Source organism: Lagopus muta, chromosome 3 (genome assembly GCF_023343835.1).
Source record: "Lagopus muta isolate bLagMut1 chromosome 3, bLagMut1 primary, whole genome shotgun sequence".
Lineage (NCBI taxonomy): Eukaryota > Metazoa > Chordata > Aves > Galliformes > Phasianidae > Lagopus > Lagopus muta.
This window is the reverse complement of record NC_064435.1, coordinates 28687348-28709576: the sequence shown is the minus strand read 5'-3', so window position 1 is coordinate 28709576 and position 22229 is coordinate 28687348. Positions and strand designations below refer to the sequence as shown.

Below are 22229 nucleotides of genomic sequence, written 5' to 3'. Positions count from 1 at the left end.
TTCTAATCTAATTCCTTGTGCATCTTCTTCCTGCCTGCAGGGTTACTTGAAACTCCTCCCATTTTAAAAGGAGAATTGGATCTGATGTTCTCCTCTTTGTTACCTTCTACTTTAAAGAGTGAAGAACCCTATGACTCCAAATTGAAAGCATACTTAGCATATCAGATCTAGAGATGAACATAATAGGTCTTGGCAGGACCTATCATGCTTAAAATAAAGTTTATTTGCTTAAAATAAGCAAAAGAAGATTGTTCTTTACAAAGGAGCCAGCCTGTAGAACTGACCACCACAGGACATAGTGGAAGGTAAAAGACAGCACGAGTTCAAGCACACTGCACAAGCACTTAGAAAGGTTTGTAAAGGGCTGCTGAATAGGAAAACTGTACCAAGCTCAAGAATCTGCTGAGAAAGTGGCTGGAATGATCCATGGGGAAGAACTGCACGTGCTTGTCCTACTCATGGCCTTCCCCAGCATTCACTTACAGCCAGTGGTAAGGGAGAGGGTGGAGTCACTAAATGTGTAGAAAACATAGGAAACCAAGTCTGTAGAAACCAAACTGCGTATATTTAATAGAAGAGAGAATAACAGGAGCACTATCATGGAATTATAGAATGAACCACAGAATCATAGATTGATTTGAGTTGGAAAGGACTTCAAAGAACATCTAGTTCATCTCTTTGCTGTGGACAGGGACACTTCTTACTAGATCAGGTTGCCAGGGGCCATCCAACCTGGACTTGGACATTTCCGGGATGGAGCACCCACAGCTGATCAATCTAGTCCAGCATCTCACCACCCTTATAGTAAATAATTTATTCCAAGTATCTGATCTAGATCTACCCTCTTTCAGTTTAAAATCATTGTTCTTTGTCCAGTCACTATGCCCACTGATAAAGAGTCCCTGCCCAGCTTTCTTGTAGGATCCCCTTTAAGTACTAGAAAGCTGCACTAAGGTCTCCTTGGAGCTTTCTCTTCTCCAGGCTGAACAAGCCCTGCTCCCTTCATAGAAGATGTGCTCCAGCCCTCTGATCATCTTCTTGAATTCCTCTGGACTCACTGCAGCAACTCCACACCCTTCACATGTTGGGAGCCACAGAGCTGAATGCAGAACTGCAGGTGGGGTCTCATGAGAGCAGAGTAGAGGGAAATAATCACTTCCTTTGACTTGCTGGCCACACTTCTCTTGATGCAGTCAAGGACATGTTTGGGCTGCTGGCACATATATATCATACACACTTGCTCTCTGTTAATCCTCCTAGACCTACGTCTATGACTGCTTTTCCTATAAGGTTTCCATTTTAGAGAGAGATGTCAGCTCTTTATCTGTAAACAGGAAATGAAAGAAGAAATAAATTAAGAAAAAGAAATGCATGGGAATACAGATCTAGAAACATGTAGGCAGGGAAGAGTTAAAGGATTACAAAAGTGAAAAATAGGAAGTTAGAGGGGTACATCAAACTGTGTACCTCTAACAGCATTTTTGTGAGCATTCTGAAAATGCTCACAAGGCATTTTCACTTGTAAAAATGGCAGGCACTTCTAGAGGCAGTCCAGCGGTGGTCTACTTGGAGATGTGTCAGGATAAGAAAACTGAAAGATGTTCACAGGCGTAGGATTCCCCTTCAGGTTGCATCCTTCAGGAGCTGTTGATGACCAGTTTGTCCATGGCTAGAATGTTATTGACAAGAAGATCCCATTATCTGATGGGGACTTGAAAGGGGTGGGTATACAATTGAGAGGGTACTGGCTATATGCCTAGATAGCCCTTTGGACTGATTCAGCACAACAGTCCCCTGTGCTCAAGAATATGCTGACCTCATTCAGAGCCACAAAATTGGCTGCTTCTACCACTCTTCCTCCACAAGACCAAGGGTTGTTTGTATATTTGCAGCAGGGAATGGATTCTAGGTGCAACTAAGTCACTCCAGTAATGCAGCCTTGCACAGCTCTAGCCCACATCTCCTGGACAAGGGTACTGATGGAGGTCTAATTATGTACAATCCCCATGTTAAGCTTACAACATTGCTCAGAGATTTCTTGGAAAAAACATCCACAAATACCATAATGCCATTATTCAGGTTCCCTACCGTGATTCTGAATGTTGCTGATATAACACCATGTGCAGTCATGCAAATATAAAAGCCTGCATGAAACCAGGCTAACACTAAAGCTGCAGTAGTCCAATGTGTGCTATGTTCAGCAACTGAAATCACTAATAGTGACACTGTTTGCAGCTGGCTTATTGAACCACTATCAAGCTGTAACAAGATGATTTTCAGAAAGGCTATGCTAAATGCTAGTAGAAATGTAAGAGTATGCTGTTGCTTCATAACTCATATGTTGCTTTGGAAAACGAAAGGATTAGAAAAGTGTAATACATGAAGAAAATGGTGATCATGATTTATATATGACTCGGTTACACGTATATATCACTGCACTTTGTTTCTCTTAATGCATTCATCAATACACAGATCTTCTTCTTTGCTTGTTAGAATATTTGTAGAATTATGCAGAAATTAAAAAAATTAAAAATCCAAATTACAAAATTGTATATTCATGTATTTGTAGCCTCTCTCTAAATTCCACATTGAAATATGTAGGGTACTGAAATACACACTAGGCTAATTTATTCTAATCCATACTTAACCTGCTGTGAAGAATAAGTCTGGACAAAAGATTTTTTCACCCATGTTAGAAAATTATTCTGTCAAATGTTCCCTTAAGAAAATCTTTATTGTCCCCATGCTTTCAATGGTACAGAGGACCGTGTCATGATTCTGTTTTATGAGAACAAAATAAAAATAAAATAGCAAATAGTCCTCACCGAGGGAGCCCCATCCATTCTGTTATGGATGCAGGAAGAATCTGGTGGAAAAACAGCATGAGTACATAATTTGAAACTGTATCATAATATATATGCATAGGGGAATAATTAAGGTTGTATAGGCACCATTCTTCTCTGACTTTTAAAGACTTCATTGCACAACCTGAAAAACATCTTTCACCATAGCTTTGGGTGAAGGGGTGTAAGTAACGAAGATGAAATAAGTGAATCGGGAGCTAATTACTTATTAATCTTCAAAAATTGCATGAACACAAAGAGAAATTGCTTTGGGAGGCCTAAAGAAGAAGTAGGAGTGTCCACAGCAAGAAACCAGCTGCTTTAAATAAGGTTGATTGTATTTCCTAGTGACAAATATTAAGTGTACAGAAGTCAGTAAGAGCTTAATTTCTCAAGTTACTTAAGTTCAGCCTATGCAGCAGAAACAAAAAGCACAGGCTAATAGAAGATGCATAACCTACTCCCACCTCTGCTGTTTGTAGGTGCCAGAGCAAACAGCATTTTCCGTGCCAAAGGAGTTCGTTTACCTAGCAACAACAGTCTTCAAAGTGCTGCATAAACATTCCTCTTTCCAGTATCACCTCCCTCCCTCCTTCCTTTTCTTGTCTCCAAGTGGGTAGGAATTAAGGTTCTTTCTAAAACACGATTGGAAAGAAAAGAAGAAATGTATAACAATGGACTTTTCAGCTATCTGGCCAAGGCCACAGGTGAAGTGTTCAGTGAAAACCCAAAGCCCACTGCTGTTTAGAAGCTTTGCCCTGAAGTGCATCCTTACAGCCTGCACACCCACAACCTGGAGGTAGGCTGAGCTGCAAATGCATTTTAATGTCGGCTAAGAAAAAGCCCAGACCATGAAAGAACACGAGTTGTAGCCTTGCTAGAACATACTATAGCTTAATTCTGTTATCCTCTCAGATATATGTGAAACACAACATTAAAAAGTGGTGGCAGATCAGACACAATATATGGTGTGTCTAATAACTGCTCCTGTACGTGCCAATGATTGACACGACAGTGATTGCCAACCAATTTCTTGCACCGCTGCCTCGGCAGGAGCCTCTTTTTGCAGGAGGAGAGCCGGTGTGAGCCTCTTTGGGCCTCTGCAGCCAGAAGGAGCTGCGGAGAGTGATGCGAGAGAGAAGGGCGGTGCCGGGCAGGGAGCGGGGCGACTCTGCTGTCACTGCGGAGGTGGCTGGGGGCAGGCTGGGTTAGGAAAAGAGAAACATCAGAATGAAATAATAAACTTAAAAAAAAGAGAGCAGACGACAAGGCGGCTTGGCTGCCTGCTGGGCGTGCCGCGGCGGGGGATGGGAAGCCGAGCTCGACAAGGAGCGTTACGGCAGGGCCGTACGGGGGTCCCCCCGCGTCCCCTCCCGGCAGCTGAGCCCTCGGTGCCGGGAAGGCAGGAGCCGGGCGGGGCCGGCAGCGCGGCCCCTCACCCTCTCCGCGTTGCGGCTGCCGCGCTGCGCTGGCGCAGGGCCCGCGGGGGGAGGGGGCGGCGGGAGGAGTGCGGGAGGATGCGCGCCGCCCGCTCCGCCCTGCCCCTGCCCGCAGTCCGCCCGGCCCCACCCTCCCGTGCGCCCCGGCCGCAGCGCCGCCGCCTTCAGCACCGCGGACAGCGCCGGCTCCCGTATCCCCGCCAGCCGACGGGCTGAGGCCGCCCCAGCAGGAGCCGCCGCGGCAACCTCCGCGCTGCGGCTCCCACGCCGGTGAGTCACGGCGTCCCGCTGTGCCCGCTGTGCTGCTCTGGGCCGTCTGCTCGTCGTCCCCCCGCAGCTCACTTCCAGATCTTGCTGCTCGCACTTCAAGGAAAAACTCGGTACCCGCAATTCAGAAATGATCAGTAGTAACTCAAAAGAGAGAGCTGGCCTTTGAATGAGCTCCGGGCCCCACTCTACTCTGACACGCTTTGACTGGTCTGGAGGAAGCTCATTAATGAAACAACCCCACCAAGCTGCATACTCCAAATTCTGAAAAATTGCCCAATGGCTGCTTCTCTGCAAGCAGCATGGGGGTCTGCTACCTTCGGCCCCAGCAGAGGCAAGTGAGCTCAGCTGGACAACATAAGGATGAGATGGCCATGTGTTGTCCCCTTTGTAGCACAGGCTCAGATGCTGCCTCCTCTAGAGAGATGTCAGTTGTTTCCAGCCTTAGGAGGTGTGCAGCCATTGCCATATTTCTAGCAAAACAGTCAGGTAACCACCCATGTGTGTTTAGTTGTCAGCCACATCCTTATGAGAATCCTTAAAATGAATGGCAAGAATTCTTATGATGCATCCATCTCTTTTCATATAACAATCCTGTTGGGTCACGTTCGGCACTCTTCATCAAGAAACTCAGCCTCACAGCTTCCCAATGGCTATCCTTACTGTGCGCAGTGGTTACTGGAACTCCTTTTCACATTCATCCTGTTTTGGGCTTTCCAGAGCCCTTCCTGAGCACAAGCAGCTCTAGATGTCGTTCCCCATGTTATGGCACAAAGCAAGTGGCCCAGGGTTAGCTCTTGGGTTTCTAAAAAAAATATGCAGCATAAAAGTATATAGCATCTGCATGTACTAGCAGGAAACAGGATGCACAAGGGAAAGTGACCTAGGCAGTTCTTCTATTGAAATGGTTTAGAAAATCCTTTCAATTTGTCCTCTCTATTTATTTATTTATTTTTGTCACAGCTTTGGAATAAAGTGTGTTAAAATGCATTTCTGCATGTTTTACAGGTAGCAACAGCAGAGCCTTCAACGCCAATAGGCTTTTTTCATGTAAGACATAAAACATTTGACATGGAATGTACTACTGAAGCCAGACCGAGGGGGGGGAGGCGTTCAAGGACTGATTTCCATTTCAAACTGCATTCTGGCACTTTGTACTCCAGCACCATTGGTGGATCAATATTTAATGCCCGGAGATTCTGGCTCTGCAGGAGTCATGTCAGGGGACCTCTAGAGCCAATCTGCTTGGGTAGAGGAGTGATAATTATTCATGGGCTCCTGCCTCTTGCTCCTTCTCTTGCACGGCCCCACTCTGCTGACTCAGTGCCTTATTCAGTCTTCTCTCCCTCTCTGCACTGCTGTGGCTGGACCCCTTTGCCTTCAGCACCTCTGAGCGCCTGCACATCCCACCATGGCTAAAACAGCAATGGGTAAGAAAATACATCTCTTTTCCTTCCAATGCCACCTCCACTATTTCCTAGCACCACTCCATGCTCTGCGGGCTCTTCTCAGTGGCCCCAAAGTTTAGAAAAATCAAGAAAACGCTAAGCCTATTTTTTATTTGATGGATTAAAAAAAAAAAAAAAAAAAAAAAAGATGAAGAAAAAAGAAAGAAAAAAAAGGAATAAAAAGAAGAGATGAGGGAGGGGGAGGAGGAGGGTGGGACCGCGGGGTTCTTTTAACGTCCTGAGATCAGATTAAATATTTTCTAATGGCGAGGTTGGTAGTGTGAACACAGCCTTATTCTCAAAACGGTTTTTATTACTTCAAAGATTAGCGTATCTTATGGCACCGAATATGTACGTAATGTTAATATATGTATTAACATAGAGCTATATTTAAAAAAAAAAAAAAGAGAAAACGAATGGAAAAGTTCTCCCCCCGCAAAGATGCCCCCACCGCCCCGCAGCCCCGCCGGCGGACGTAGCGCTGCCCTTTATTTCTGAACCGCACCGCGTGGCGAGGGGCAGAGGGGGGATCCGGGGATGGCACCGCGGAGCGAAGCAGGCGGGGTGCGGTGCTGTGCGGGGGGCGGCTGCTGCGGAGCGCACTGCGGGCCGGCCGCGCCCAGCCCAGCGTCGGGGGCTGCGGGGGGGCGAGGGGAAAGAGTCCGCACCTGCAGTCTGCCGTGGGGGGGGAGGGGGTTGGAGGGGGAGAACGGGGGAGGGGATGTAGGTCACTGCACCGTCGATGGCTGTTTTCTAGCGGGTCCCACCCTGCTTTTCCTCTCCCTGGGGGCTCTGCTGTTAGCTCGCGTTTGGAAGCTGCAAGCCCAGCAGCCCCACCCTGCCCCCCCGCCTCTGACGGAGCCGCGCCCTGCCGCCTCGCAGCCCCTCTCCCCGCATTGGGGGTGCGGGGACCCCCTGCTCCAGCCTTGCTCTGACCGCCGGGAGCTCGTCCGGGCACCCCGGGGACGGCGGCGGGAATGGGGGTTGGGGGGGGGGGGGCTGCAGCCCGGCCCCTGCCCCCTTTGTCTGAGGGCGGCTGGAGAGTGGGTGGGGAGCGGAGAGGCGCAGTGAGGGTGTGGGAGATACGGTAGCGAAGGGTGTGGGAGAAACGGCTGCTGGAAGCATCCGAACTTCAACACTTCGTGCGTTTTCCTATTTCCCTCCACCCTTTTTTTTTTTTCTTTTTTTCTTTGGGTGGGGGGTGGGGTGCATCTGTGCAATAAGACAGGACCTGTTTGACGCAGTGAAGTTTTCACAGGCGTTCACTATTAAAGTCGTGCACACACACATGACATGAAACGATGATGGAGAGCTTCAACACCATCCTTTCCCGAGAAACAAATTCCGTTCAGATTCCCACTCCGTGCACTGTCATCCACTCTCAGTCACGGTGCACGAAGTTGCACGGAGCCCACCTGGCACTGTACGTGATGCATTCTGCGTTTATTTCTTTGAACGCTGACGTTCCGCTCCCGAGGAATAATCGGTGCGGATGGGAGGCGTTTTAGCCTGGCCATGAAACCCCTGGGGACAGGGCGGGAGACAGCTGGATGCCCGAATAGCGGGGGGGGGGGGGGGAGGGAGGGCTGTGGATTGTGGCCAGCCCTGCAGTGCGAGCACGCCCTCCCCTCCCCGCTGCAGCAATCTGGTAATCGGTATTGATAATTTGTCGTCTGCCAGAGACGTATCGCTGCAGAAGGCCCTGCTAGGAGTGCTGTCAGTGGGAAAGAAAAGGCTCGTCAGCCTTTGATTAATGATCTCTCAGAGCACAAATATCGAGGTTTCTGCAGCAAGAGACATGGCGGAAATCATTAGATTTGCCCAGAGACTGGCTGGCGTATCATTCCTCTTTGCCTACTAATACCTGGCGAACGAGCAGCATAGAAAAGCAATTAAAACCAATATAACTACCTAGCTCAGGTTTCTGAAAGTACTAAATACAGTGTTAAATTAAAAATGAAGTGAATGTTAAGAAAAACATTTTCCTTCTTTAAAACTCACAAAGGCAGAAGCATCTTTTCACCATTTCTTTAAACTTCATTCTTCTTTACTGTAGTTATTTTCAGGGAGATTTTGAATGTAGACAACATACAACAATAAACCCTTTCATCTCCATTTTGAGGATTTATTCAACAGAAGAAATTTTATTGTCTCATGGAAGAGTAGATGTTTTCTCAGTCAGACGTGCTTCCATTTTCTGCTAAATAAGCTGCATTTGTTCTGTATCCAAGCTTTACCCAACAGACCACTAAGAGACCTACACAGTGCCTGATTATTTTTTCCCTATTAAGCTCTGTATTTTGCAAAGTGGCAATAAAGATGAGGCCCTGCTATCATCAGAGCCAATGGAACATTTCTAATCAACTTAAGTCGGCCCACCATTATGTTTCTGGCCCTGCTCCAGCAAGACACTTAAGCAGGTGTCTGGGTTTGAGCATGTGAACAGCCCCAGTGGTGTTGAACAGAACTCTTCAAGTTACTCAGCTTTGGCAGGTGCTAAATACCTACCTTGATAATCTGTGTTTATCTTCTGCCATAACGATCATTATGAAGTGTTTGGAATTTTGTTTTAAGACTGTTAAATTAAACCTTTTCAAAGATAACTCCTTTGACTTACATGGGATTTTCAACAACTACAAGAAATTCTGGAGCTTGTTGTACCCTGAGTGCTCATGAAGTTCTTTCTGATCAGTTTGCATAATGTAGGAGTGATGCCCACCAGGCACATGCATGCATGTGCATATGTGTGTGTCTTATTTAAAAAAAAATGCATATAATGTGACTGCAGAAGATGTGGCGACTTTTAAATGGCGCTCTTCTCTTGGCTTCTTCTTCCAAATAAAACTTGGGTTATATGGATATAGCACACAAGAGGCGCATTTTAGAACGTTAAATCTGCTGATTTTTTTGGGTGGGGTCACTGCAGACCTGATAGGTCGTGTACGTGGTTGTATAATCCATCTTAGAGCATGAACATGGCAGTGTGAGGGTGGAACAGGCAGTGATGCTGCTCGAACAAAAAGAAAATGCATCTGAAATCATTATTCTGCTGTTTTCTTCCTGTGTTTAATTTAAAGAATACTTGTTCTGAGAACATGTTCAGGCAATTACCATACAGAAAGTCATGGCGCTGCTTATGGTCTTCAGTTTTTTTTATAGCAATTGGTCTAACAGAAATACACGGGATATGCATGAATAATGTGTTAAAGGAGTGTTTTAATTTGGACTATTTTGAGACAGTCAGGAAGTCTGTGAGGTGACAAATGGGTGGAATTTATGGCAACATAAATATTTAGGCAGCCCCACGTTGCCTCTCAGTAAGACTGATTAAACCATTGTAAAAGCGCTTCAGAGCATTGTTCTTCTATCCTTTGTGTTTTAGCTACAAGCTCAGATCTAAACACTCAGCTTGATGGATGCACTGTTGCTGCTCAGCTTGTCTATTAATGGAGTACTGCATTATTGTTTTATCTGGTATGTAAACATACATACAAAGTTATGTGTATGGTTGTTGATTTTAAATGGTTCAATTATTTTAATAAGTAGGCTTTCTACCACGAAGAGCTAAGCATTTTGCTCTGACCTGCCAGTACTCTTAAACAATTGCTCTAACAATTGCACATGAGTAGTCGTCTGGACATCAACAGCAATGACAAGCTTCAAGTTTAACAGCATATGGCCAAGTGCCAGGCCACATTCAGACTAAAAATGCTTCCTTCCATATTGTGCAGGCTTTCAGTGAGGGTTTTAACCTGTTTTCTTCCCCTTTTTTAAATAAGTGGACACAAGTCGTCAGTATACTAATTGTTAGAAATTTACATATTTGAATAGACTAATATAAAATTACTTCAAAATAAGAATTAATGTAGACGAGAATCTGAAAAGACAGTTTGTTGTCTTATAATGTTGACTGAAATGTGATTTGACTAAGACATCATCATTCCAAATTTTATCTGGGTCTCGCAGAAGAAACATTTCAATTAATCTGTTGGTCATTCTTCTGATCATCGCTATGCTAATATAAATTTGCTGGCCAGTACAGTTCACTTGAGAACTCAAGGTTAACACTTATTTACATTTTTTTCCTGTGCTTAAAAAAGTAGATTACTCTTTCTGCTGTTGAAAATTTGGGATAATTTCACTAACAGTCCGTGTGGGTAAGAGCTTATGTTGCTTCATAGCAGTTCTTTATTTACCCTGTGAAATGTTGAAACAGGAGAAGAGAGCATCATCTATTCCATCACCTTATAGAAGATATCCCACAGTGTTCAGAGAAAATAAAAATCAGCAGCTTGAACACTTCCAAAGTATTCTCTTGCCTCTACATCCATCTTCTCTTGTCCTAATACAAGCTCTATGTAGCTGAGCTCTTCTCTGTTTAATAATGTATTCTTATAATCTATTCACATTGATTTTTCTTTGGTTTTCTCTTAATTAATTAATTTAGCCTGGAATCTTTTTTCATTTCTTTGGTATTTGCACGACAATAGCACGTTTCTCTAGATTGCACTTTGCACACATTTTTTCTTACCATAATTATGCATGTAATCTAATGGCATGGTTAGGTTTTTCCCAGGTGACATTTATATTCATTTTTTTCAGAAAGGAATTCTCCATTTTCAAATTAATGCCACTAATTAAAAGACTGATTATAGCAGAGAGGTTGGATGGTCATATTCAGCAATACACTTAGGTGACATTTTAGTCTTCAAAGACTGCAAAAATTAAGAGATTAATTCTCCTAAAAGCCTCCTGTGAGAAATAAGCATTACCATGTAGGCTGAAGAGCAGAGATCAGTTCTCACGTCAGGTAGGTCTGGGCAGTACTTAACACATGGAGCATTTTCATGTAAGTCTAATTCATCTGCCTTAGAAGCACAAAGCCAAAAGGAAAAAAAGATATTCAGTGTTCCTGAAAAAAAAAAAATAAATAAAAAAAGCCCTAGGCTTATTTAAGCCCTGTGCCTTAAACAAGGCATCCTAACATGGTGCCACTGCAAATAATTGAGGTTGTTGGAAAATTAACTCTCTGAAAGAGAATTCAATGTTAAACGGCATGTTGGTCACCAGCCGATAATCCTGCGGTCTGACCAGTGAGCAACAGCTCAGCTGGAAATGGAATCCTCCAACAAGACTTTTTTCTAATTGAACGTGTTTCCCAAAGGCTCTACATGTATTGACTACATTTGTCTTTAAACCTGCAATACCAGGCCTCAATTATTTTTTTTATCCTGGCACTACCAGTAGTTCTGCACGATTCTTTGAGGCCAAGTGAATATCGTGTCACAAACCAGCAGTGATCACTTGCCCTGCCTTCAGAGATCTGGTGTTAATCGTCCAGACAGCTTTCTTTTGTAAGTGAAAACTACTGCTGTCATCAGGATGCTTGTGAAGAACCTTCCTCAGCAGTACCCATTAAATGGATGGTAGATGAAACAAATCTACAAGTCTTGTCTCCTTGGTCTCAGTGGAATTCAGGGCTGAGCCTACGGGAGTGCAGGATTGTGGCAGATAATTCAGAGGAATGACCAATATTCACTATTTTTCGTAGGGTACACAGTCAGTAATTTCTGTGGAAGCACTCTGATCCACTGCTGGATTTTATTTTTTTTAAAGATACTGTTGATCTTGCTTGGAAGTGGGTCAGTGTGCTGCCGCAGACTGCAGCTCTACCTCTCAATCCTGAAAGGTGCACCCATGCCTGTCAAGAAGGCAGTGTTTGTTACTCTAGACATTACTCTAGTAATTAAGTAATTACTCTATGCACTACTATAGTGGCTCACCACTATCAAAAACTAAGAAACTAAAATTTTTTGAGACCTGCATCCTCAAACAGAAGAAAGGTGTCGTGCAGAAATGATGGTTCCTGGGAGCAAAATATTCAAGACATAATGTGTCTGAGCAGCAGCCAGCATACAAAGCTGCTCTGCAATTATTTCATTTTCCTCCACTTACTATGTTTTCATTTTCTGATAATACATAATTTAACAAATGAAGTGAATTCAAGCTTAAAGGATGTACAGTTAAACTGATGAAGAGCATCTACTGAAACATTAGTCACTGATTGACACATTTAGAAACATTTTTCGAAGGCGTAGTTGTCTAATCCAAGTTGTGCATGAAAAGTGCATAATTTATGAACTCGTTCTAGTACACAAAACCAATCACTGGGGTCCTCACCATCACGGCACGAAGAAAGAGAGGTGGCAATGAGTGCATCCTCTTCGGCCCTACAGTTGGTGGTTGGCCTCCAGTTGTGGCACTGGTCCTAGTGTGGCTCCCGGAGAATGCCAGAGCTGAGCTGTGTCCTCTTACCCATGGGAACAGCTTGATGCTGGAGAAAGAACACGAAGGCAAGTAGGTGGAAGATGAGTCCCACTGAGTACCTGAGAAGTCCTGGCTGGTGGAACCATTGTTGGATGTTGCACACTACAGCCACTGAACTAAAAGTAGGAACAGTTGCAGGAGCTGAAAACAAAATTTGATTCTCTTTGGGTGGAAATTAGGGACTTTCAGGTTAAATCCTCTAATTTTGTAGAGATTGAAGCCTGTTTTTTTCTTAAATGCCAATATAGACATCCATCTCCCCTATTTGATTTATCCCTTACTCTTTCTATGATTTGACTTTCTCTTCATTACTATTGGCATAACTTTATATAATTATTTCAGCATTGTGTTGTGAAATAATGTTCCATAGTGTATAGAAATGTGTAACAATGATCTCTTGTTACTGAATTTTCAGAAAACTATCAGTTAGGTCAGAAAACAAAGCAACTTTCTGTCTAAAGATAAATTAGCTTTCTGAGCTGTTAAGGTGCTTCTTATAATCCTTACAGAATATCTCAGGTAAATGTGGTTATTTTATACCTGTTAGCACAGAATGACTACAAACTGAGAATTCAGGTTCAGCCAGGGTATGTTTTACTTTAAGAGATGCTAAGATATTTTTTAGTATTTGATTTTTCTTACATTTAAATATATTCACTAGCCACTGGGTGACAATGTCACTGTAACTTCTGAACTTGGTATTATTTTTGATCCTTTCTAAAGTTTTGGAAAACATCAGTGACCATTTTTGCTTTGGTTTTATTATATTCTCTGGTTTCCACTCTGTCAATGACTGATGTGATTTCTCTTGGCAAGTTTCCCTGTGTCTAAGTGTCTAAAATTATTAGGGTTATTATTTTTTTCATCTCAAAAACTACACAGACTACATAAAGGTCAAAGATTCACCAAAAAATTGACCAACATCTTATCTATGATAGTATATTAAAATTAGTGATTTTTCAGTATTTTTGTCCTCCAGTTACCTGAGTGGAGCTGTAAGAAATCTTTGTATGTTCCTGGGAAATGTTTTAAGTTAAAATAGAATACATGAACTGGTTTCCATCATTTTTTCAAATGCATTTTTTTGAAGTGAAATTCAGTTCTGTAATCAATTTTATTAGGATTTATTAAATATCAAATTTAACAATTTTAATATATTTCCTTCTTACATCATTCAAATGTGAAAAGAAAGCACAGCTAATGTCACCCAGCAGCCATTTTTAATATCACTCAAATATAAAGTTTTGTGTCTCCAGGTTCTGGCATTCATTCAGTTTATTATGTAAATGTAATACAAATAACTGTTCTCAAGCAAATGTCTTTTCTATTCATTTAGATAGTTTTGGTGCTGTTAGGATTCCAGGCAGGCAGCTTTCAATATTATACATTGTAGATAGAAAAGATCCCCATACTCATTGTGGTTTTAAAAATAAAAGTTTAATATTTATTGATAAAATATTGTCCTCAAGTCAAATAGCTCACTGATGAGAAAACAGTGTCCTAATGCTAAACGTGATTGTTTTGTAAGTAGAATATCTATAGTGATTGCTTAAGAGAAATGGAGGATTCAAGTTATTCACTTCGGAAGTGTATTCATGGTATTTTGAAGTGAATCATCAAGAAATGCAACAGTGAAAAGACTTTCACCTTCTAGTGCTGGAAGGTCTTAAAAACAGGGTTAAACATGGCAGAGGTATTTTCATGTGCACTGCAAAGTTGTAATTATCACTTGGTGTAAGTCACCAGCGTTATTCTGCAGCCTCAGCTTTTCTGGTATCCTGATCTCTGCTGCATGAGAGGTGACCAGCACAGTCAAGAGGGATAAAAACTTGCAATAATGAGAATAAACACTGAACCATAGCATAAAACTTAGGCCATTTCAGGAATCAAACAGAAACAATCTGCAACACAAAGCTTATAAAATTTCACTTGATACGTTTCTGTGCAGTGACATTTCCTGGAAAAAAAGCAAAAATTAAGGAAAAGTATACTGGAAACAGAATACTAGATCACATGGACCTCAGTCTGTCCCTGAGCTGCTGTTCTAATATACCCATAGTCTTTCAATGCCATTTATTCTTCAGAGGAAAGCTTGAGCTGGCAGTCAGAAAGACTTCTATTTTTGATTTTCCAGCACTGAACTTCCTTCTGAGCGTTCTGCCATTAGAATCGCAGCTTCCCATCTGCTCCATCCCTCCCACCCACTGATTTCTACTCCCAGTCCATCTCCTTCATGCCCTTTTTCTCAAACTCAGTCTATTTATCCAGTCACCATTCTGGGTCCTTTTTCAATTATTCCATCCCTTAACAGGCTTTACCTTTTAAAATGTATTTCATTTTTATTTTCATTTATCTGCTATTCCTTCTACCAAGCAAATTCAATTTTCTTCCCTTCACATAGCCATTAGCGGTCCTTCAATAAACCTCTACACCTCTGAGGGACCAGACACAGAGGAGTTGATACCACAGAATAGTTGTTTTCTTTTTCCAATTTCCAACACTTCTCTGGCCCACGGGAGGAACTGTGTTTGAAGCATCATGTGAATTCAGGCATGTCCAGAACAAAGTATCTTTAGAGAATTTGGCTGTACATTTTTGGACATGTCTCTCGTTGTCCCGAGGGAAGCCTGAAAGCAGGTATTTCAATGAGTTATTCCATTGCCAGCCTAGGCAGATTTTTCAAGGAAAGAATGATTTCCTGGCACAGAGTGTAGAGGTTTTCAAACAAATGCAGCATTTGTCCAGTTTGCCATATGCAAGCTCTCTATTTTTCTGTAGTCATCTTCCCTGAAATCGTGAAATGATTTCAGTAGCAGGCAGCCCTCCAATCAACAAAACTGTTGGCCAAATCACTATAATTTATCCACGTGATGGTGAAACAAGGTCTCCTACGCTTCTCGTGCAAGTGAACTAAAAAAATGGCACTAGATGGGAATTCACTATAGCACTCACTATGACATATAGGCCATACATTTGAGTGGATAAGATGTGCAAAGATCAGGAATACTGGTCTTGCTAGAATGATGTGCTAAACCAGTACAAATCTACTGCAATTGCCCCCATGCTGATTTACGTATTATGATGATTTTTTTTCCCTTTAAATCTCCAGAAGCAGCTTAGAAAGGAAGCATCTCCTTCATTATTTTGAATAGTCATATAAGAGCCAAACACAGTAATGAAGGAGAATTGGATTATACAGGAAAAGAGACTTTTTAATACAGGAAAAGGAATTTGATTCCACGGCAGAAGAGAAAAATCAAGGCATTATAAGCTCCTGTTAGTTTTCAGATGTATTGAAATGTGTGATGAGCGGGCCAGCCCTGGAAGCTTGGTAAGGCTGTTACAAAAAGCAAGCCGAAAATGAACATGGAAGAAGTTTTCACAGTGTTGATGCTGGGATGTGGTTGTGCACAGTGTACTGGAAATGTAGGTATTGCAGGCAAGTCTCCTTACTCCAAATAAGCCAGGCACCCCCCATCAGAGACCTCAGGCATAAAAAGTGCATCTTGACAGGGATCGACTGCTGATGGAGTTAATTTAGCAGCAGAGAAGTACAGCAAGTAAATAGACCCATACAGGCAGGCAGCCAGCCAGCCAGACAGGTACAAAGAGATAAATAGACTGACACAACAAATGACATCTATGATTATATTTCAAAACAGGAAAAAATCAGTAAATTGGAAAACTGTAAAAGTAGAAAAATCTGAAAAACTGGTGGATAATGAAAGACTTAATTCAGAGCAGTCACATTATTAAAATCTGTGTAAGTTGCTGTAGTTTATACAGCTGTGCATCTATATTACATCTTCAAGATCTGCGTGTTTGCATTATGCAAATCTGAGCAAAGCTACTTCTTACACTTAGAGGTTGCTTCCTCTAACCACTGGTTGCTCTTTTTTTTGTGTGTTAATTGTAACAAGAATATCCCACCAATTGCTCTCTCTCAGACAGTTTCACGAATTATGAATAATATATTAACTTGTTTGCACCATCAGCATGGTTTTGAATAAGAGTTTGTTATTCTTTTATTTAATTATTATTCATTTTACACATCCTCTGACTAAAGTAATCAATAAGATTTATAATCTTTGCCTAACTGATAAACCTTAGTAATATGCTGCTGAGTGATATAATTATTTTCTTAATTTAGGCAATCCAATATTTGTAGATAGACCTGAAGACACGTCAGGACATGATGGTAGAAATATTTATCAGTTCATTAGTAATAATAGGTGCATCAATAGTTTAATCATGCAGAAAAATATCTGAAAGCCACAGAATAACAGACATTTTGCAGACGGCTCAAAAAAATCATCTTAGCCCCTGAGAAAGCATTTTTTTGATAAATCCACACTCCAAGTCAAAAGAACTTCTGGGTTGACTTGCAGAAAAGTCTGGGATTTCTGATTGATGATGAAACATGGCATTAATCAGCTGAAGCTCAGGACTGACAATAACTTCGAACTATTGTAGTTCATTTTCAATTCAAGTTCTTGACAGTAGAATGTTGCTAGAGAGAAACTATGTCTTCTAGATAAGCTTACAGAGACCTACTCATAAATTCTACAGCTCAGTGGTTGAGCTTTTCTGTTGCATACGTGCATAGCATGTATTTTTCCTCAGACAAAGAAAGGATATGACAAATTGTGAAATGCTTGTCACCTAGCAGGAGTCAACGTTGCTGAAGATTTCATCCATCAGTTCACAGAAGTCACTTGGTTGGTTAACACAGCACTAATAAGTTTTACTAATAATGACAACTTATGTCCAATCAAATCACAGAATCACAGGGTTTGGAAGGCACCTCAAGAGATCATCAAGTCCAATCCCCCTGCTAAAGCAGGTATCCTACAGTAGGTATCACAGGTAGGCATCCAGAAGGGTCTGGAATATCTCCATAAAAAGAGACTCTACAACAAGTCTTTTAGATTTATTATGTGGTCTGGATTTGGTTTTAGGCTTGACCATAACTGATTTAAATTGTGGCAATTTCTGGCTAAAATAGACACAGTTATATTCACAAGCTCTCTTTCTAATATGATCTAGTAGTTTTGCTTAATAACAAAACTTGCAGAGACCCTGGATTTTTTGTGCTACTTAAGATAATATTCACTGATATATTAACTATTATTTTATTTGCAGTGGTTCTAAGAATGAGATGATGACTTAGACTCCAAAAGCCATACAAAATCCCTCCCCCCCCCCCCCAGTGATGCAAAGCCAATAAATAAATAAATAGTTACAATGATGGTATCTCCTTCTGTGTATCTTTTTTTTTTTTTTGCCTCCATCTGTTCTGTGTGTTTTATTGCTTGCAGACCTGAAAGGGTACTTGAACCACTGTGTTTCACAAAGAGGTAGGATGACTGGAGAAGTGGTAATAACTACACCTGAAGTCCAGCAGCCAAGTGGGCTGGGTCTCTCTCTTGTGCTACCACAGCAACATGGCAAAAAGAAACCATGAGGTTCTTTGGCGAGGAGGTAGGGTGGAGACCAGTGAAGGAAGGAGCTACTAGCAAGCCTTGCCTCCCACAGGAGCATAAGATGAGCTTACTCTGGGAACTGAAAATCTGGTTGGAGGTACATCTAGAGATCATTTACCCTATCCTGCTACATGAAGCAGGACTATCACAAGTTCATTTAGCCAGCTTCTGAAATCTTCCATGGATAAACTCACAACCAACATCCCAAGCCACAGTTTGTGGCTGTAGCTCCTTCTGTTATCTGGCAGTACCTGGCTGGTGGAATTGGCTCTGCCATTTCACGGATCATCCCTCTAGTTCTAAGCAACTAGCCTATCACCCCTTAAGAGTCCCCTTTGCCAACTAAACAAATCTCATCTCTTCCACAAGCCTTCACAGGCCACGTGCTGCAGGTAACCCTCTGCTAGATCCACTCCTGTTTGTCCATGTTTCCCTTTAATTGGAGGCAGTACCTCAGGTGGAGCCTCACAACGCCAAATAAGTACAATCAATCCAACGTCTCAGCCTGTTCATTGACACACAACTCTGCATCTGGCTGGACTCCCCCCTCAATTTTCCTCATCTGATGTCTTTAGAGGAGTGATAGAGGACATTGCAAAAAAGCTCTTCCGTGTGAGACTTTCAAAGCCCCCCAAAAAACAAAAATGGTCATTGCCCAGTATCTACTCCTATTTAGTGCTTAAGACTTCATCTTTAAGCACTAGCAGTTACGGGTTTACGTAGCTACGCACTGAAACATTATCTGAAATACCATTTAGGCATTTGTAGTCTTTTTAGGGCTGCATTCAAGTCTAACAGAAAATTATCCTATGTTCTTAAATGCCGTGAAAATAGATTTGTACTGTGGGCATGCTGATCATTGAAATGTCTAGGAGTAACCTCAAAGATTCTAGACTTGAGGATCTGCTAAAAGATTGCTTTCTAGCCAATCCACGGCCCTCTTCTTATGAGACAACACCAAATGAAAAAAGTGAGTTTCACAAAAACTGCTTTGTATCAACATGGTAGATCAGGGAGTTGATGTCATTAGTGCTTACTGTGTGCAGTAGTGTAAAAGACCTTCAAAATCTCAAGACATTATTTTTAGACCCAAAGATTTCCCCAAAGATAAACACACCCTAGATGTACTTCCTACATAGAGAGACTTTCTTAACTCAGGGTTGAAGTCTGTCTAACTTAGAAATTCAGTTCTTTGGAATAGCCTGTAATTAAATACAACCTCTTACTCCTATATATACCTAATCAAGATAATTCTTAAATTATTTTTAGAAACTCTTAAATTACTTTAAGAAAAAGGGTATTTAAGCCACATGATAGTCATAAATCAGAGCATCAGAGGATCTTTAACAGGGTTGTTCCATGCTTGGATTCAAAGCAAAAAACCTCCGTAGTTGCAAGTTATACGTATGAACTCTAATGTCAAACAGTTTTATATAGAGATCTAAAAGTCATCTAAACTTTGTTATGGCACTCAAATTTAAAATGCAGTTTTAATTAACGCGATTATAATGTGTATGTTGTATTACTGTGAAAGTAGAAACACTTCATTTTTAAGTAATCTACTTACATACACCATTTGTAATTGGGTACAGAAAGCAAACAAATGCTTTTATTCACATGGATGAGATATCCTTATTTTAAAATGTCCCACAGAATTAAAATTCCATTCAGAACTCAGAGGAAAATGGGATTTTTCAGACTGTCTCCTTTCATTGTCATTTTCATTTTGACGTTTAGCTAGTAGTCATAGCAGCTCATAGGAGTGATTGTGTAGAACAAAGGTGTGGTTAAACATGTTTGGCTTTGGATTAAGTACATTAAATGCATGCAGATTGCTCAAAATCAACCAATAAATTTACAGAAAAAAAAAAGGTTTTTGTAATAAGTATCATGCATATATATAAGGTGTATATAAACTAAGTAATGAGTGCTTCTGCATTTTTATATCAGACGTTATAAAATGAGTTTTCTAGGCTAGGTGACTAGGTTTATTTGAGGGGTACCTTTCCCAGCACTCACAGTAGCATGTTGTTTCTAAAATGGATTCTCCTGGTAATTATAGTGTGAAAATAATTAAAATATGTTCTGCACTCACTGAAGTGACTCAGCAAGCAATGAATACATTTAACTACTGGGATATAAAGATCAAGAGTCCAACCAAGCTGCAAATTATAATTGCATTTATTATAATAAAAGCACAAATCTCTACTTAGCTGATTGCCCTCAGTATTGTCTTTCCCTAAAGCAAATATGTGCTCCTTACAATTGAATTCGCAGCTCATTTTCTGTGTCTTAATTTATAACTAATATTTTGGCCTTCATTAGTTCAAAGAACAATTATTTAAATATTGGAAGACATTAAGGATATCAGTAACTTGGAGTGGCACAAGGCATGCATTAATGAGGACTGCAGTTACAAATCATACATGAATTATTATTAAAAAAATTTTAAAAGGCCAACACATTTCATATCTGACTTCTAGTTCTTTCAAATATCTGAGTCCCAGATAAACAGCAAGAATGGACTTTCCAGTAACAGAAATTGTAGTAATGCATCTCTTTTTGCCTCAGTGAGGTGCTCCAATTTACATCAGCTGAAGTTCCTTTAATTATGGAAACAGAAAAAGTTGCATTCCATACCCATTCTTTCTTAACTGCCTGCTTTGCAGAAACGATTCCTTTGCTTGATGTTGTATCAATGGCTTACTTCTAGAACTTGTGCATAAGTCCGCTAGAAGTTGCTCTTATCTAGAAGCTCAGTGTGAGTCTTAGAACTGTTTTGCACCCAAATCCAGAGATGGGAGCAAGGGGGGAGCAGGCCATAAAATAACTGAAATAGTATCAGTATGTATCCAGAAAAGATCTACATGTCAAGTTGCAAAGAAGCAGTAGCAAAACTCCTGATAATATGATCAATATCCTAGGATTATGTCATGACCCTCCAGCCAACAAAGATTAAAATGTCTCCAGAAATGTGCTGCAACCCAGGAAGTGCTTGTTGAGGCTACATTTAGGGATCGCTGTGGTGCAAAATTAAGTCAGTGGAAGTCTCTGAAGAGATTGTTGTGAAACATGGAATGCATGCTTCTGTTCCAAGGCTGAGATTCAAAACAAATGCTAGAAGCCAACTCCGTCATGTCCTACTCCACTAATCCAGTCTTACTGTGCTAAAATAAAACCTACAGCCTATTTCATACCTTGGGATTATGTTGTTTGATCATAGCAGACTGCTTAACTAACCAGTTACCACTCCGTTCCATCAAATTTGATTAGCATCCTTCCTTCAGAGGCTGTTCTACCAGCCAGCACCCAAATCATCTGCACCATTCTCAAAGAGACAGCTGGGCCAATGAAAGAGTCACTCATTCTGACATCAGGAGACTGGGTTCTCCATGAAGCTTTCCTACAGACTGAGTCTGTGACCTGTGGCCATTTTTGTCATCTCCGGGTTATTTCATCCTCAGTGCACTCTGCCTGACTTTCTCACTTACACTTTAAGATGTTTGGCGCAGGGTGTTTGCCTCTGATGTGTTTGTACAAAAGTGGTGCATATCTCAGCTGGATGTCTGTATGCTTCTACAACATAATAATGAAGTGACCTTAGGAGCTCGCAACAGCATCTCCAGTCTGGCCCTTGACTGCAGAGAAAACTGCTGTGTTCAGTACAAGAGCTTGAAATTGTGCTTCCCACCCAGTGCATGGTATCTGCACCGGCTGTCTGTAGGTTCTGTGTCGCTTACCAGGGAAGATCTTCAAAGCTGTATTAGCAGACATTCTGGGGTGAAGTATCTGACTTTTTAAGCCACTTTATATGTGACCTTTCTCAGAAATAAAGGATTCTAATGGCTCCATGTGCTGGCAAGAGAGTATGTGGAAGCTCTTCAGGCACATGAGGCAAAGGAAATACGTTACACAGTGAGCATTAAGTCATGCAAAGCAAATCCAGCCAATCAGAAATTCCACAGCTTAAGGTTTTGATCCTTAAATCATCTATGTAAGTCTCCAAGAGAGAGCTTGGGGATTTTCCTTGAGAACAGGAATATTAATGACAGGATCAGACTCAGACTGATACATGTACTATCATTATTACTACTACTCTTACCAGTAGTCATAAATGAAAAGTGGAATTTAATTTTTCTGTATGACATGACAGAGCAGAGATTGCTACAATACCATCAGAAGAGGCTGTTTTCCCAGTGGGCAGGTGTGCAGTCAAAACCACAGCAGTTGTCATGCAGGTGAGGTGGGCCAGGTAAGGGGGGTTGGTTCTCCTGGTGCAGCTCTTACTGCCCATCGCCTTTTTCTACCTGATTCTGATTCAGGAGAATGTCTTCACTTATGTCTGAATTTCCATTGTCTTTTATGCTTCCAGAAGATATAAGAGAAGGCAGATAGCAGAATGATTACCGGGTGGGGCTGTAT

The 22229-nt window shown here is 41.5% G+C and overlaps 1 protein-coding gene across 1 annotated transcript in view; it reads left to right on the top strand.

The window, feature by feature from the left end:
* The first annotated feature begins 5718 nt into the window (after positions 1 to 5718).
* STMN2 (stathmin 2) overlaps positions 5719 to 22229 on the top strand; it is a 34421-nt gene continuing 17910 nt past the window's right edge. The window contains exon 1 of the mRNA XM_048938620.1: positions 5719 to 5979. Coding sequence (XP_048794577.1) covers positions 5961 to 5979 — 19 coding nt within the window. The 5' untranslated portion in view covers positions 5719 to 5960. The remainder of the gene's footprint in view (positions 5980 to 22229) is intronic.